The following is a 14,693-nucleotide window of genomic DNA, read 5'->3' on the forward strand; positions in this document are numbered from 1 at the left end:
GTTTCTGTCCTCAAGCAATACGAATGATTACATTTACATTACATTTAAGTCATTTAGCAGACGCTCTTATCCAGAGCGACTTACAAATTGGTGCATTCACCTTATGACATCCAGTGGAACAGCCACTTTACAATAGTGCATCAGATCTTTTAAGGGGGGGGGGGGGGGGGGGGGGGGCAGAAGGATTGCTTTATCCTAGGTATTCCTTGAAGAGGTGGGGTTTCAGGTGTCTCCGGAAGGTGGTGATTGACTCCGCTGTCCTGGCGTCGTGAGGGAGTTTGTTCCACCATTGGGGTGCCAGAGCAGCGAACAGTTTTGACTGGGCTGAGCGGGAACTGTACTTCCTCAGTGGTAGGGAGGCGAGCAGGCCAGAGGTGGATGAACGCAGTGCCCTTGTTTGGGTGTAGGGCCTGATCAGAGCCTGAAGGTACTGAGGTGCCGTTCCCCTCACAGCTCCGTAGGCAAGCACCATGGTCTTGTAGCGGATGCGAGCTTCAACTGGAAGCCAGTGGAGAGAGCGGAGGAGCGGGGTGACGTGAGAGAACTTGGGAAGGTTGAACACCAGACGGGCTGCGGCGTTCTGGATGAGTTGTAGGGGTTTAATGGCACAGGCAGGGAGCCCAGCCAGCAGCGAGTTGCAGTAATCCAGACGGGAGATGACAAGTGCCTGGATTAGGACCTGCGCCGCTTCCTGTGTGAGGCAGGGTCGTACTCTGCGGATGTTGTAGAGCATGAACCTACAGGAACGGGCCACCGCCTTGATGTTGGTGGAGAACGACAGGGTGTTGTCCAGGATCACGCCAAGGTTCTTAGCGCTCTGGGAGGAGGACACAATGGAGTTGTCAACCGTGATGGCGAGATCATGGAACGGACAGTCCTTCCCCGGGAGGAAGAGCAGCTCCGTCTTGCCGAGGTTCAGCTTGAGGTGGTGATCCGTCATCCACACTGATATGTCTGCCAGACATGCAGAGATGCGATTCGCCACCTGGTCATCAGAAGGGGGAAAGGAGAAGATTAATTGTGTGTCGTCTGCATAGCAATGATAGGAGAGACCATGTGAGGTTATGACAGAGCCAAGTGACTTGGTGTATAGCGAGAATAGGAGAGGGCCTAGAACAGAGCCCTGGGGGACACCAGTGGTGAGAGCGCGTGGTGAGGAGACAGATTCTCGCCACGCCACCTGGTAGGAGCGACCTGTCAGGTAGGACGCAATCCAAGCGTGGGCCGCGCCGGAGATGCCCAACTCGGAGAGGGTGGAGAGGAGGATCTGATGGTTCACAGTATCGAAGGCAGCCGATAGGTCTAGAAGGATGAGAGCAGAGGAGAGAGAGTTAGCTTTAGCAGTGCGGAGCGCCTCCGTGATACAGAGAAGAGCAGTCTCAGTTGAGTGACTAGTCTTGAAACCTGACTGATTTGGATCAAGAAGGTCATTCTGAGAGAGATAGCAGGAGAGCTGGCCAAGGACGGCACGTTCAAGAGTTTTGGAGAGAAAAGAAAGAAGGGATACTGGTCTGTAGTTGTTGACATCGGAGGGATCGAGTGTAGGTTTTTTCAGAAGGGGTGCAACTCTCGCTCTCTTGAAGACGGAAGGGACGTAGCCAGCGGTCAAGGATGAGTTGATGAGCGAGGTGAGGTAAGGTAGAAGGTCTCCGGAAATGGTCTGGAGAAGAGAGGAGGGGATAGGGTCAAGCGGGCAGGTTGTTGGGCGGCCGGCCGTCACAAGACGCGAGATTTCATCTGGAGAGAGAGGGGAGAAAGAGGTCAAAGCACAGGGTTGGGCAGTGTGAGCAGAACCAGCGGTGTCGTTTGACTTAGCGAACGAGGATCGGATGTCGTCGACCTTCTTTTCAAAATGGTTGACGAAGTCGTCTGCAGAGAGGGAGGAGGGGGGGGGGGAGGGGGAGGAGGATTCAGGAGGGAGGAGAAGGTGGCAAAGAGCTTCCTAGGGTTAGAGGCAGATGCTTGGAATTTAGAGTGGTAGAAAGTGGCTTTAGCAGCAGAGACAGAAGAGGAAAATGTAGAGAGGAGGGAGTGAAAGGATGCCAGGTCCGCAGGGAGGCGAGTTTTCCTCCATGATAAATAGCTAACAGAATAGCTACATGGACCGAGTTTACCTTGTATCGTGATTGACCTTTTATTTCAATATTTGCACTGTCTCTATGCACACACACATTGCCCTACACACTACACACACTGTCACTCCAACACACACACACATTGCCCTACACACTACACACTGTCACTCCAACACACACACAGGGCCCTACACACTACACACACTGTCACTCCAACACACACACACATTGCCCTACACACTACACACTGTCACTCCAACACACACACACATTGCCCTACACACTACACACACTGTCACTCCAACACACACACACATTGCCCTACACACTACACACACTGATACTCCAACAGACACACACATTGCCCTACACACTACACACACTGTCACTCCAACACACACACACATTGCCCTACACAATACACACACTGTCACTCCAACACACACACACAGGGCCCTACACACTACACACACTGTCACATCCATCACTCCAGTATCCCTGCACATGTAAATATGATATTGGAACTGTATATAGTTTGCTTACTTACTTTATTCTGTATTTCATATTTCTTATTCTTATTTTTCATGTTTTTTTTGTAGTGATACATTGTTATTGATTACTGCATTGGTTGGGATTTGAGTTTGCAAGAAAGGCATTTCACTGTACTTGTGCATGTGTCATTAAAACTTGAAACTTGAAATGTGTTATAGATCTGTCATTATCATTGAAAGTCTAAGATGCAGTAAATCTGTTCTATGTGTTATATATCTGTCATTATCATTTAAACTCTAAGATGCAGTAGATCTACTCTATGTGTTATAGATCTGTCATTATCATTGAAAGTCTAAGATGCAGTAGATCTGTTCTATGTGCACTATTTCTATGCTTCCTGTTATTAAGTTTTGTTTTTGTGCCTTTTACCTTCGGTTTTGTTCACCAGCTTCAAACAGCTGAAAATATATTCATTTTGGTTATGGAAAATATATTTAACAGTGGTTTAGATGGTACAATGATTCTCTACACTGGACTTGCTTGTTTTATCACATAAACTGAAATTAGGTAGCTATTAGAATTTTAGCAAAGCAGGAAATGGCGTAGCGATTTCTGCATTGTGCATCTTTAATTGAAATATTGTAGAATTCCATTCATTCCTATGGGGAGGACTGATTCATCTGGGGAGTGCCAATGTGGCCATCTGGTGGCTTCAAATCCCCTCACTTGCCAATATATAGCAAATAAAATGTTATTAAATAACAACACTGTCATCAACCCAAACTAATTTTACCGACACTTTCCTCGTCCTCACCTCATCCCATCCTACATTTTGGTGATCCTCTTGAACGTTCATGTTGCTTGTTCCATTCCATGTTCCCAGTAAAACTACCTTTCCCATTATGCTCCACGCTAGGCTAGTTATTGCGGAGGAAATTTTACAGCTACCATATTTAATTTAAAATACACGATTACTAACCATATTTCACGTGTGACGTCAAAAGTGTTTACCCAAATCAAAAATATAACCTGAGTGTTTTTATCCTATTTCTCCAGGCGAAGCGTCCATATGACGCACCGGATATGACGCACCGGAAGGCTCTCTAACTTCCTTTCCTCCTTTCGGTGAGTGCGTGTTCACATCGCGGTATCTGCCGCTCTTCAAAACAATCTAGAAACTGTAGCATTTTTCTAGCGTAGAACCCTAGTTTCCTTTCGTAATAAGTGTTTTGTTGTGTTATTTATACAGATTGCAGCTATGGGTCGCCGGCCAGCCCGATGGTGAGGTTTTATGTCACATGATTTTTAGCTCGGGATTGAAGTATGTCGCTGGATGAAAATGCAAAATGGAGGATATGTCCTCACCATGTGCATTAATGATCTGGCTAACTACATCTACGGTTTTGCTGTCAAGTAATGTACTTGCACAACCTATGCTTGTACTGTCATAACTAGGTAACTAGATGGTCTGTTACACACTGTCGATCACCTAGGTAACATGGTGTTGAATGTAGCTAGTTGGCATTTAGAGAGTTACTAGTTAGTAGGCTAACCGCTAATGGCATAAACCAGCATAGTTAACTAGCCATTGAAGCTTTTCGGTGGCTGAACATAGTTAGAGGTTATTAGTATCGTACATAGGCCTGTGATTACACAACATATAACGTTATTTTTTGTACCATACAGTATAAAGATACATGTGTAAACATCCGTAGTATCATTTGCACTGAACTGACTTAATCACACACTGGGAGGTGTTGGCCCTTTTCTAAGCGACTGTTGAGGCACAACCGACTGGCTAGATTGCCTTCACACACTGAAACATGGCTGTTTTTGGAGGACCTCTGATCATTTAAATTACACTGTTGACATCGTCCTGTGTTGAATGTAAAGGCAGCTGGTGTAATAACCACTTGACAAACCAAAACAGTGAAATATGACAGCATGTGGCCTGGTACTGTAGCTGGTCAGCAGATAATTGTTTCAATCCATCTCTCTCCCTCAGCTATCGCTACTGCAAGAACAAGCCCTACCCCAAGTCCCGCTTCTGTCGCGGTGTGCCTGGTAAACCCTTTTTCCTTACTTTCTCCTCTCCTTGGTTATTCCCCGATACCCACTCAAACGGGACTTGAACCGTGAGGGGGTGTGCAGACATGGTCGTACTCTTAATCGTATCCGTCAGTTGATAGTTGGATCGAATGATACTTGTGATCTGGGGGGGGGGGGGGTGTAACGTTATAATATGCTTAAGTAGATGTTTGCAATATGACCCCAACACATCTTCCTGCATGTTTCTAGACCAAACAAGCAGCGGGTTAGGAACTGCGGGGGGGGGGGGTCCTATCAACTTACAGCGGGTTAGGAACTGCGGGGGGGGGGGTCCTATCAACTTACAGCGGGTTAGGAACTGCGGGGGGGGGTCCTATCAACTTACAGCGGGTTAGGAACTGCGGGGGGGGGTCCTATCAACAAGCAGCGGGTTAGGAACTGCGGGGGGGGGTCCTATCAACAAGCAGCGGGTTAGGAACTGCGGGGGGGGGGTCCTATCAACAAGCAGCGGGTTAGGAACTGCGGGGGGGGGGGTCCTATCAACAAGCAGCGGGTTAGGAACTGCGGGGGGGGGTCCTATCAACTTACAGCGGGCGGCCAAGTTTTCATCTGACAAAATGCGTGTGGCCGTTTCATATTTCTCCTACTCTCGCACCGCTGGTTAGATATTATGCACATTGATTGCTTGATATCAAACGTCCTTGCCGTGTGAGTTATTATAGTAGCAGATGGCAGAAATCGGAATGATCAGATCGAAAACATGCAAGGAAAAGGGATATTATGAGTTGACAGAGATACAGCATCACTCTGTCCAATCAGAGCAGCGGGATCAACGCACAGCCCGCCCTTCTCTTTATAGACAGGCAAACTAGCCAGTTGCGTTATCTATACCATCACTGACTCAGACAGTACGGTTTAGACACCGTTACTGACTCACATGAGAAAGATGCTTGCTGGCTCTGTGAAAAATAAAATTATTTCTGGTCACGGATAATTACAACAAAAATTCTGAAAATGGCCCGTACTTTACAATACTAGTTCTGTCCGACTACTCTACTAACAGTGTTCTTAACTGCAGCTCATGAAGCTGACCAGTCCCGCTGCCGTGCGGTTCTGGTGTTCAATGGCTGCAGACAGTGACTCTGTGGTTGTGTATGAGGTCAGCTGGGAGGTGCTGGCCCCTTTAAGGGACCGCTGAGACAAAACGTGACCTGTTTATGCTGAACTACAGAGGGAGTAGCTAATTGGCTGTTTTGTATGTCCGCTTGGTATCTTAAAGAAATGATCCTTCAGACCTACGTCAACTATTCCCTGTGTGTAATGTGCGCTCTGCTCTCTGTAGATCCTAAGATCAGGATCTTTGATCTGGGCAGGAAGAAGGCCAGGGTGGATGAGTTCCCTCTGTGTGGTCACATGGTCTCTGACGAGTACGAGCAGCTGTCCTCTGAAGGTGAGGTCAGAAGTCATCTCTGGGGCACACATCACAGAAACGTGTTGAGGTTGGATCTAATCTCACGTTCATCTACTTTCTGAATCTCTCCTCTAGCTCTGGAGGCAGCTCGTATCTGTGCCAACAAGTACATGGTGAAGACTTGTGGGAAAGACGGCTTCCACATCCGGGTCCGCCTGCACCCCTTCCATGTCATCCGTATCAACAAGATGTTGTCCTGTGCCGGGGCCGACAGGTACACTGGTCTAAACTCCTAAAACCCACCTGCAGCTTATTAAGCCGACCAGTCCCGCTGCCGTGCGGTTCTGGTGTGCAATGGCTGCAGACAGTGACTCTGTGGTTGTGTATGAGGCCAGCTGGGAGGTGCTGGCCCCTTTAAGGGACCGCTGAGACAACGCTTTACAACTGATGATGCTGTGTGTCAGACCAGGACTGACTGGGGATTGTAGACCAGGACGCTGGCTAGATACTGCTCTGCCTCTGTCGGCTGGTAATATGGACAAGGTGCTGCTCCATGTCAATGACCAGCCCGTAGGCCTCTGGTCAACAGTAGTGCACTGTGGAGAATAGGGCGCCATGTGGCCTTTGAGGTATTTGGGTAATTAGCACTAATATTTTACTGTAAATCCAGGATGTATTCAAAATGACCCTCAGTCTGGTTCCTCTCCAGGTTTCTTCCTGATATAGTTTCCCTGGCTCTGGTCTCTGCTCTGGCCCGGGCCGCTGTAAAGCGCTCTGGTCTCTGCTCTGGCCCGGGCCGCTGTAAAGCGCTCTGGTCTCTGCTCTGGCCCGGGCCGCTGTAAAGCGCTCTGGTCTCTGCTCTGGCCCGGGCCGCTGTAAAGCGCTCTGGTCTCTGCTTGCTGTAAAGCGCTCTGGTCTCTGCTCTGGCCCGGGCCGCTGTAAAGCGCTCTGGTCTCTGCTTGCTGTAAAGCGCTCTGGTCTCTGCTTGCTGTAAAGCGCTCTGGTCTCTGCTTGCTGTAAAGCGCTCTGGTCTCTGCTCTGGCCCGGGCCGCTGTAAAGCGCTCTGGTCTCTGCTCTGGCCCGGGCCGCTGTAAAGCGCTCTGGTCTCTGCTCTGGCCCGGGCCGCTGTAAAGCGCTCTGGTCTCTGCTCTGGCCCGGGCCGCTGTAAAGCGCTCTGGTCTCTGCTTGCTGTAAAGCGCTCTGGTCTCTGCTCTGGCCCGGGCCGCTGTAAAGCGCTCTGGTCTCTGCTTGCTGTAAAGCGCTCTGGTCTCTGCTTGCTGTAAAGCGCTCTGGTCTCTGCTCTGGCCCGGGCCGCTGTAAAGCGCTCTGGTCTCTGCTTGCTGTAAAGCGCTCTGGTCTCTGCTCTGGCCCGGGCCGCTGTAAAGCGCTCTGGTCTCTGCTCTGGCCCGGGCCGCTGTAAAGCGCTCTGGTCTCTGCTCTGGCCCGGGCCGCTGTAAAGCGCTCTGGTCTCTGCTCTGGCCCGGGCCGCTGTAAAGCGCTCTGGTCTCTGCTCTGGCCCGGGCCGCTGTAAAGCACAATAACTAGTGATTGTCAGTAATGTGTTGTGCCGGTAATAACGTGGCTCTGTGTTTCTAGGCTCCAGACGGGGATGCGGGGTGCGTTCGGGAAACCCCTGGGCACCGTGGCTCGTGTCAGAATCGGTCAGGTGATCATGTCTGTCCGCACCAAGGCCAGCAACAAGGAGCACATCATCGAGGCTCTCCGCAGAGCCAAGTTCAAGTTCCCCGGGCGCCAGAAGGTAACACTAAATATACATTTGAAATGCAGACACTTGTATGAGTAGCTACACACGGAGATAACGGGTGTCCCTCATTGTGTGAATGAGATTTGAACGTCTTGAACACTCATTGTGAGCTGTTAAGACACCTGCAGTGCATGAAGCTGACCCGTCCCGCTGCCGTGCGGTTCTGGTGTTCAATGGCTGCAGACAGTGACTCTGTGGTTGTGTATGAGGTCAGCTGGGAGGTGCTGGCCCCTTTAAGGGACCGCTGAGACAAGACGATTTCCTTCACTGAGAAACATGGTTGCCTCTGGATGACATCTGATCACTCACCCTTCTCTCTCCCTCTTCTCTCTCCCTCTTCTCTCTCTCACTTCTCTCTCTCTCTTCTCTCTGTCTCTCTTTCTTCTCTCTCTCTCTCTCAGATCCACATGTCTAAGAAGTACGGCTTCACTAAGTTCAACGCGGTGGACTTTGATCAGATGATGGCTGAAAAGCGTGTGATTCCTGACGGCTGTGGGGTGAAATACATCCCCTCGACGGGCCCTCTGGCTCGCTGGAAGAAGATTCACGCCATCTAGACACCCGACTACAGACTGTCTGGAACGGCACAGAAGCATCAGAGACGTGGTGGAAGAACAACTAGCCAATAAAAGTGTATTGTTGAATATAAACCTGACCTGAGTCGCCTTCCATTATTCTGAGCTTCACTGCTGATTTCAAATGACTTGAAGGTTCCTCTGCACAAATGACTTGAAGGTTCCTCTGCACAAATGACTTGAAGGTTCCTCTGCACAGATGACTTGAAGGTTCCTCTGCACAGATGACTTGAAGGTTCCTCTGCACAGATGACTTGAAGTTTCCTCTGCACAAATGACTTGAAGGTTCCTCTGCACAGATGACTTGAAGGTTCCTCTGCACAGATGACTTGAAGGTTCCTCTGCACAGATGACTTGAAGGTTCCTCTGCACAGATGACTTGAAGGTTCCTCTGCACAGATGACTTGAAGGTTCCTCTGCACAGATGACTTGAAGGTTCCTCTGCACAGATGACTTGAAGGTTCCTCTGCACAGATGACTTGAAGTTTCCGTTACCTTTCTGATACCCTTCAAACCCACTTCCTTCATATTTAAATAGTACTGACTTGTAATACGGTCATAGCCCAAATTAAGAGTAAACATTGGCTGTTGATTACATCACCTGACATCTAACGGGCCAATGGTTGCCAGCTCCCGGTCTAATACCAGGAATTCAACGCATCTTTTCCCAAGTTCCCACAGAGCTGTCATCATGTTGATACTCAAGGTATGAAATTATATTAAAATCTATTTTTTTTTTTAGTTGTGGTCAATTTGCAGCGTACAAATGATTCAACCGGACTGGCACCCGCCTGCCCTTCATCCACACAATATTTCATGACCTTTAACCCACCTGCCCCGCGGCTATGAGTCAACTCACACATCACCGACGCCCAGAACATCTCCCACCTACCAGGACATGATAAATAACCCCTTACAGAGTTAGGTTATACATCCTGATGTCAACGGTAGGCCTGAAGAGATGGTTGTCCTTGAAGGTTTGTCCATCTCCAGAGAGGAACTCGCTCTGAGTGACCACCGGGGTTCCAAACTTCCTCCATTTAAGAATGATGGAGGCCACTGTGTTCTTGGGGACCTTCGGAGCTGCAGAAATGTTTTGTTACCCTTCCCCAGATCTGTGCCTCGACACAATCCTGTCTCGGAGCTCTACGGACAATTCCTTCAACCTCATGGTTTGGTTTTTGCTCTGAAATGCACTGTCAACTGTTGGACCTTATATTGACAGGTGTGTGCCTTTCCAAATCATGTCCAGTCAATTAAATTGACCACAGGTGGACTCCAATCAAGTTGTAGAAACATCTCAAGGATGATCAATGGAAACAGGATGCACCTGAGCTCAGGGCAACCAAGGCCTTCTCTGCTGGCCTAAACATCAGAATATATATATTTTTTTAAATATATTTTCCCTCAAATGTATTAAATTATTCCCCAGAGTAAGAATTATACTCTTCATTTCATAGCTTTCCTCTTGGTTGCACTGCTTCCAGCCCCAGGTTGAGATTTGGAGGGCTGGTCTTTATGTTAGATCTTTTATCCAATCATATTCAGCCATCATGTGTTGCCAGGGGTCTAAAATCTGCCCTCAGGCCTTCAGAATCAACAGTGCGGGCGCTTGTAGCTTAAAGTGAATGGAAATGAAAATTTAGTGTCAACCAATCAGCTTTAGAGTTGGCTATTGTACGCCTGCTGACTGGCTCCAGTGTTACACAGGACCCAGCTAGCAGGCGTAGTGCGTGCACGTCTTTTGATTGGATTACCAATATTGAGAGGCAGGTCCTTTGGGCAGGTCTATGCAGATCCTCAGAACTAGGAAACTGAATTTGATAAACGAATTAATTTGCGTACGACTAAGCTGTTTTTTCAACCCACAATGGCGGAAGGAGGAGAAGATATCGATTTGGTCGAGGATATAATTATAACGCCATTCTCAAGACGAACTTTTCAAGAAAAGTTAGACGTTGTAAGGAGAGGTCGCCCGACACCGATGCTACAAAGCCTGTCACAGGCGGGAAAGGGGTTCGTTCGCCACTTTCAAAGTTTCAACTACGAGCGCTGTCAATGGCTCACAGGCTCCTACAAGCAATGGTGCTTTTGAAAACTTTTGGGGACACCCAAGGGGATCTTGTAATAAATACCATTTTAAATAACACAAGCATATTGCTATTACATTGTTATAACTAACTTCTTTCTAAACCAGGGTTTCTCACATACTCATAAGCAGAAACTGAGACCCACACGCACCCAGAGACAGATGGCTGACACAGACCATTCATAAACACTGATAAGGCAGGAAAGGCCTTGATCAAGAGTGCTTGGGTCTGCATTTCACGAGATAATGAGACACACACATAACCAAGGACAGAGGGCTGACGTAAACCTTTCATAAACACTGATTAAATAGGAACATCTGCGCACACACCTAATCTCCTGTTTTAGCTGAACATTTGGTAACAAAGAACTTTTGCTATAAGACTCAGAAGGATGACGCACAGCTCATCAGGACCAATCTGAGAAGACAACAACCTGTCCAGAACCAACCAAAGGACCAGAACTTCCAGACTCAACCTACTTTCTGTGTTGTATAAAATGTCTATGCATTCTGTTATCTGGGCTTTTTTCTGGAGGTTCTCTATGAGCTAAAGGAACGAGACCGTATACGCTTGTACCAGATATCTTTACTCATAATTAAACTGTCGCTTGTCATACAATTTATCACCTTGTCTGAATCGATCCTTGACCGGCTCACCCTTCTCCATATCCAATTATCAACAATCTACAGCTCAATGAACAAGCGCGCAGGGCAACGGAGCTGCACAATGAAAAGGTGAAGAAAAATAGGGAAATATTGAAAAGACTCATTGATTGTGTCATGTTTTTGGGTAAACAGGAACTTTCTTTTAGGGGACACGATGAAAGTGCTGACTCCACAAACAAAGGGAACTACGTGGAGCTTCTTTTCTTTCTGAAAGCAACACAGATTTACAATACCACCTGTCCACTAACAAAGTGTTCATTGGGACGTCCAGCAAAATACAAAATGACCTAATTTATGCTATTGCTGAAGTGATGGGAGAAGAGATCAATATGGAGATTAAAAAAGCTCCCTTTGTTGCTGTTATGGTGGACGAGACAACAGATGTGGGAAAATGCAGCATAGCTCTCACTCGTCCTGCGTTATGTGACGGACACAGGAGTCAAGGAGCGATTTATCCGATTTGAAGATGTGACAAGCGGCAAGCGAGCTGATGACATTGCCGCTATTATTTTCCGTTTCTTGGAGGAAAATGAATGTAGTCTGGATAAAGTTGTGGCACAGTGTTTTGATGGCGCAGCAGTCATGGCATCTGGACTCAATGGGGTGCAGGCTAAAGTTAAGGAGAGGGCACCGATGGCCTTATTCATTCACTGCTATGCACATCGACTAAATTTAGTACTGACTCAAGGAGCCTCAAAGCTTAAAGAATGCAAGGTCTTCTTTGCCAATCTCAATGGCCTTGCAGCATTTTTCTCACGATCCCCTAAGCGCACGCAACTGCTGGACGACATCTGCAAGCGTCGTCTTCCTAAGGTTGCACCAACGAGGTGGTAATATACATCTAGATTGGTCAATGCAGTCTTTGAAAAGAGAGTTGCCCTCAAGGAGCTGTTTAACCACTTACTGGAACATCATGATGACGGGGATACTGTGCTTATGGCTGATGGATTTAATGCACGTTTGTGTAACGGATGTGAAATGGCTAGCTAGTTCGCGGGTACGCGCTAGTAGCGTTTCAATCAGTTACGTCACTTGCTCTGAGACTTAAGTAGTGTAGCCCCTTGCTTTGCAAGGGCCGTGGCTTTTGTGGAGCGATGGGTAACGCTGCTTCGTGGGTGACTGTTGTCGATGTGTGCAGAGGGTCCCTGGTTCGCGCCCGTGTCGGGGCGAGGGGACGTAATAAAGTTATACTGTTACATTTGGATGATTTTGAGTTTTGTTTTTTGCTTGAAACATTCAATGGGATTTTTAATTATTCGAATGTGCTTTTTGGAATTCTACAGAAACAAACTTTGGATGTACAATTCTGCCTGACAAGGGTGAACGAGTTTTGTGACACAATTGAGCGAGAGAGGTGCAGGTTCAGTCAAATGTACATGACACAGCGCGCATCTCAAGTTCACCCAGCGCACGCAGAGGACCAGCACAAGGAGACCCTCGCACATACTACCAACAACTCCACAGCAATATTCTGGACAACATTCTTTGCCAGATACGAAACAGGTTTCAAGACCACGAAAAATTAATGTTTCTCTCCCTCCTGGACCCCCGGCACTTTCAGACCTACCGGAAAAAAATTCCCGCAAACAGCCTTCTCCAGCTTAACAGAGAGTCACGGAACACTGTTCGACCTATCCAAGCTAAAAACAGAAGTGACTGTAATGTATGCTATGACTGATTTTGAAGGGAAAAGTCCCTCTGATCTCCTTAAGCAGAAAAATCTGAATGAGGACATGGGGCAACTTTACACATTGGCATGTGTGACAGTGACTATCCCTGTGTCCACGGCTTCTGTCGAGCGGTCATTCTCGGCCTTAAAGCGAATCAAAACGTATTCCAGAAATGCTACTGGACAGACTCGGCTTTCAGCATTAGCCTCCATGTCGATAGAAAAGGACTTATTGGTGGAACTAAAACGCACAGATAGACTGTACAACAGAGTCATTGAAGTCTTCTTGAGGAAAGAAAGGAGGAAGGATTTTGTGTTCAAATAATCAGTCTTTGGTGAGTAGGCATACAATGCATGTTATTTTTTATTAAATGTGTATGTATGTTTCGCATTTTATTTCGTTAATATTAAATACCCTATATATTAACAAAATAAAATGGCAAATAGCCTATGTTGCAAATTATTTGTTTTCTTTCTTTTATTTTCAGTGAAATCCATAAATGTGTCTTTATCATCACGGTGAAACTGCTTTGGGTGCGACAATGCGCTGTTTAGTGAACACACTGTATTTATTTTTTGGGGGACTTAAAGCTCAAAGTTTGTGGACCAGAAATGGATAGAAGAAGAATATTAATATAACTCTGTTGCACTCGACTATGTTCTTGCCTATTAGTTGAACTGTACTGTATTGTACTCTTCCCCTGCAATTCTCTGAATAAAAATGTCAATTTCAAAGTGACGCAACGCCTGGTTATACTGCGTTTCTGTAATAAGAGGTGGATTCATTCGGGTGGGACTGTGTAGGACCTCACTGAAGGCCCAGGCCCCAAGCACGCTACTGTGCAAACTATTGTCTGTTCCTGAACTGGCCGAATGGCAGAGCAGTCCTTCAGCACCACAAGTTGGTTCAACTTCTTTAACACCATGAAAGAACTGAATATAATAGCATAGTATAACAGGCCTATACCGTTACTCTTACACCAAAAACAGCTCATTTCTAATGACATTTTAGGACGGTTAGTTGAAGCGGAATAGTCACATTCCTTTTTAATCATGCGCCAAACGTCAACAAAACGAGCCACTAGGCAGGATATCCGCTTTGATCGAAACAAAATACAAAGGCTAATAGTTTGTTAACACCATCTGCTTTCATTCGCTCATGAAACAATCATTTAAGATCTAAATGCATATTCCCATGAAACTGATCAACCAAAATCATTGGCATGGAGATGCAGTTTGGACGTTAAACGTGAAGAATTTGCCTATCATTCACGGTGGACAGGGATGACGGCCTATTTTTAAATTAGACATGCCCAACTTGGTGTTTGAGGGTTTTAAAAATAGACCAATTGGAGGATGCATTTGATGTATATTCTAAATTATAGGCTATTCAATTGGCTGCATCTCTCGGTACCAACTTTAATTAAGTTAATTACGAGGTAATTTATTTTTTTGCGCTCCCTCACCTGCTACACCACTGATCATCGGACGTCACAGGTAAGACAGGAGAGAGAAAGAGAGGAGGACAGGAGAGAGAAAGAGAGGAGGACAGGAGAGAGAAAGAGAGGAGGACAGGAGAGAGAAAGAGAGGAGGACAGGAGAGAGAAAGAGAGGAGGACAGGAGAGAGAAAGAGAGGAGGACAGGAGAGAGAGCTCCTTGTTGTTTCTGTTTTATTTGGATTCAAACATCATAGACCATGGGTATCATGGGTATCATAGACCATGGGTATCATAGACCATGGGTATCATAGACCATGGGTATCATGGGTATCAAAGTCAATTTGTGGAGGGTTGTGTGTCTGCTGGTTAATTCCCTTTAATCCGTGTCCAACTAAGACCTAGACAATCTGGTGAGTGGAGTTCCTACTAACTCTTAATTTAATATTTATTATCAAAAAGATG

The 14,693-nt window shown here is 46.8% G+C and overlaps 1 protein-coding gene and 3 non-coding genes across 4 annotated transcripts; all 4 read left to right on the top strand.

Moving 5' to 3' along the window:
* Nucleotides 1-3,693: 3,693 nt before the first annotated feature.
* LOC129829425 (60S ribosomal protein L10) lies at nucleotides 3,694-8,442 on the top strand. The gene is made up of 6 exons (XM_055891114.1): nucleotides 3,694-3,848; nucleotides 4,573-4,631; nucleotides 5,959-6,066; nucleotides 6,163-6,301; nucleotides 7,624-7,786; nucleotides 8,194-8,442. The coding sequence occupies exons 1-6, from the start codon at nucleotides 3,826-3,828 to the stop codon at nucleotides 8,347-8,349; spliced, it is 648 nt and encodes a 215-aa protein (XP_055747089.1). The 5' UTR covers nucleotides 3,694-3,825; the 3' UTR covers nucleotides 8,350-8,442.
* Nucleotides 5,689-5,821, top strand: LOC129830477 (small nucleolar RNA SNORA70). The gene has a single exon (XR_008755531.1). It is a non-coding gene; the product is annotated as a small nucleolar RNA SNORA70 (small nucleolar RNA).
* On the top strand, nucleotides 6,331-6,463 carry LOC129830476 (small nucleolar RNA SNORA70). Its single transcript, XR_008755530.1, has one exon. It is a non-coding gene; the product is annotated as a small nucleolar RNA SNORA70 (small nucleolar RNA).
* Nucleotides 7,915-8,047, top strand: LOC129830479 (small nucleolar RNA SNORA70). Its single transcript, XR_008755533.1, has one exon. It is a non-coding gene; the product is annotated as a small nucleolar RNA SNORA70 (small nucleolar RNA).
* Nucleotides 8,443-14,693: the final 6,251 nt, after the last annotated feature.

Source organism: Salvelinus fontinalis, chromosome 31 (assembly GCF_029448725.1).
Source record: "Salvelinus fontinalis isolate EN_2023a chromosome 31, ASM2944872v1, whole genome shotgun sequence".
NCBI classification, from domain to species: Eukaryota; Metazoa; Chordata; class Actinopteri; order Salmoniformes; family Salmonidae; genus Salvelinus; species Salvelinus fontinalis.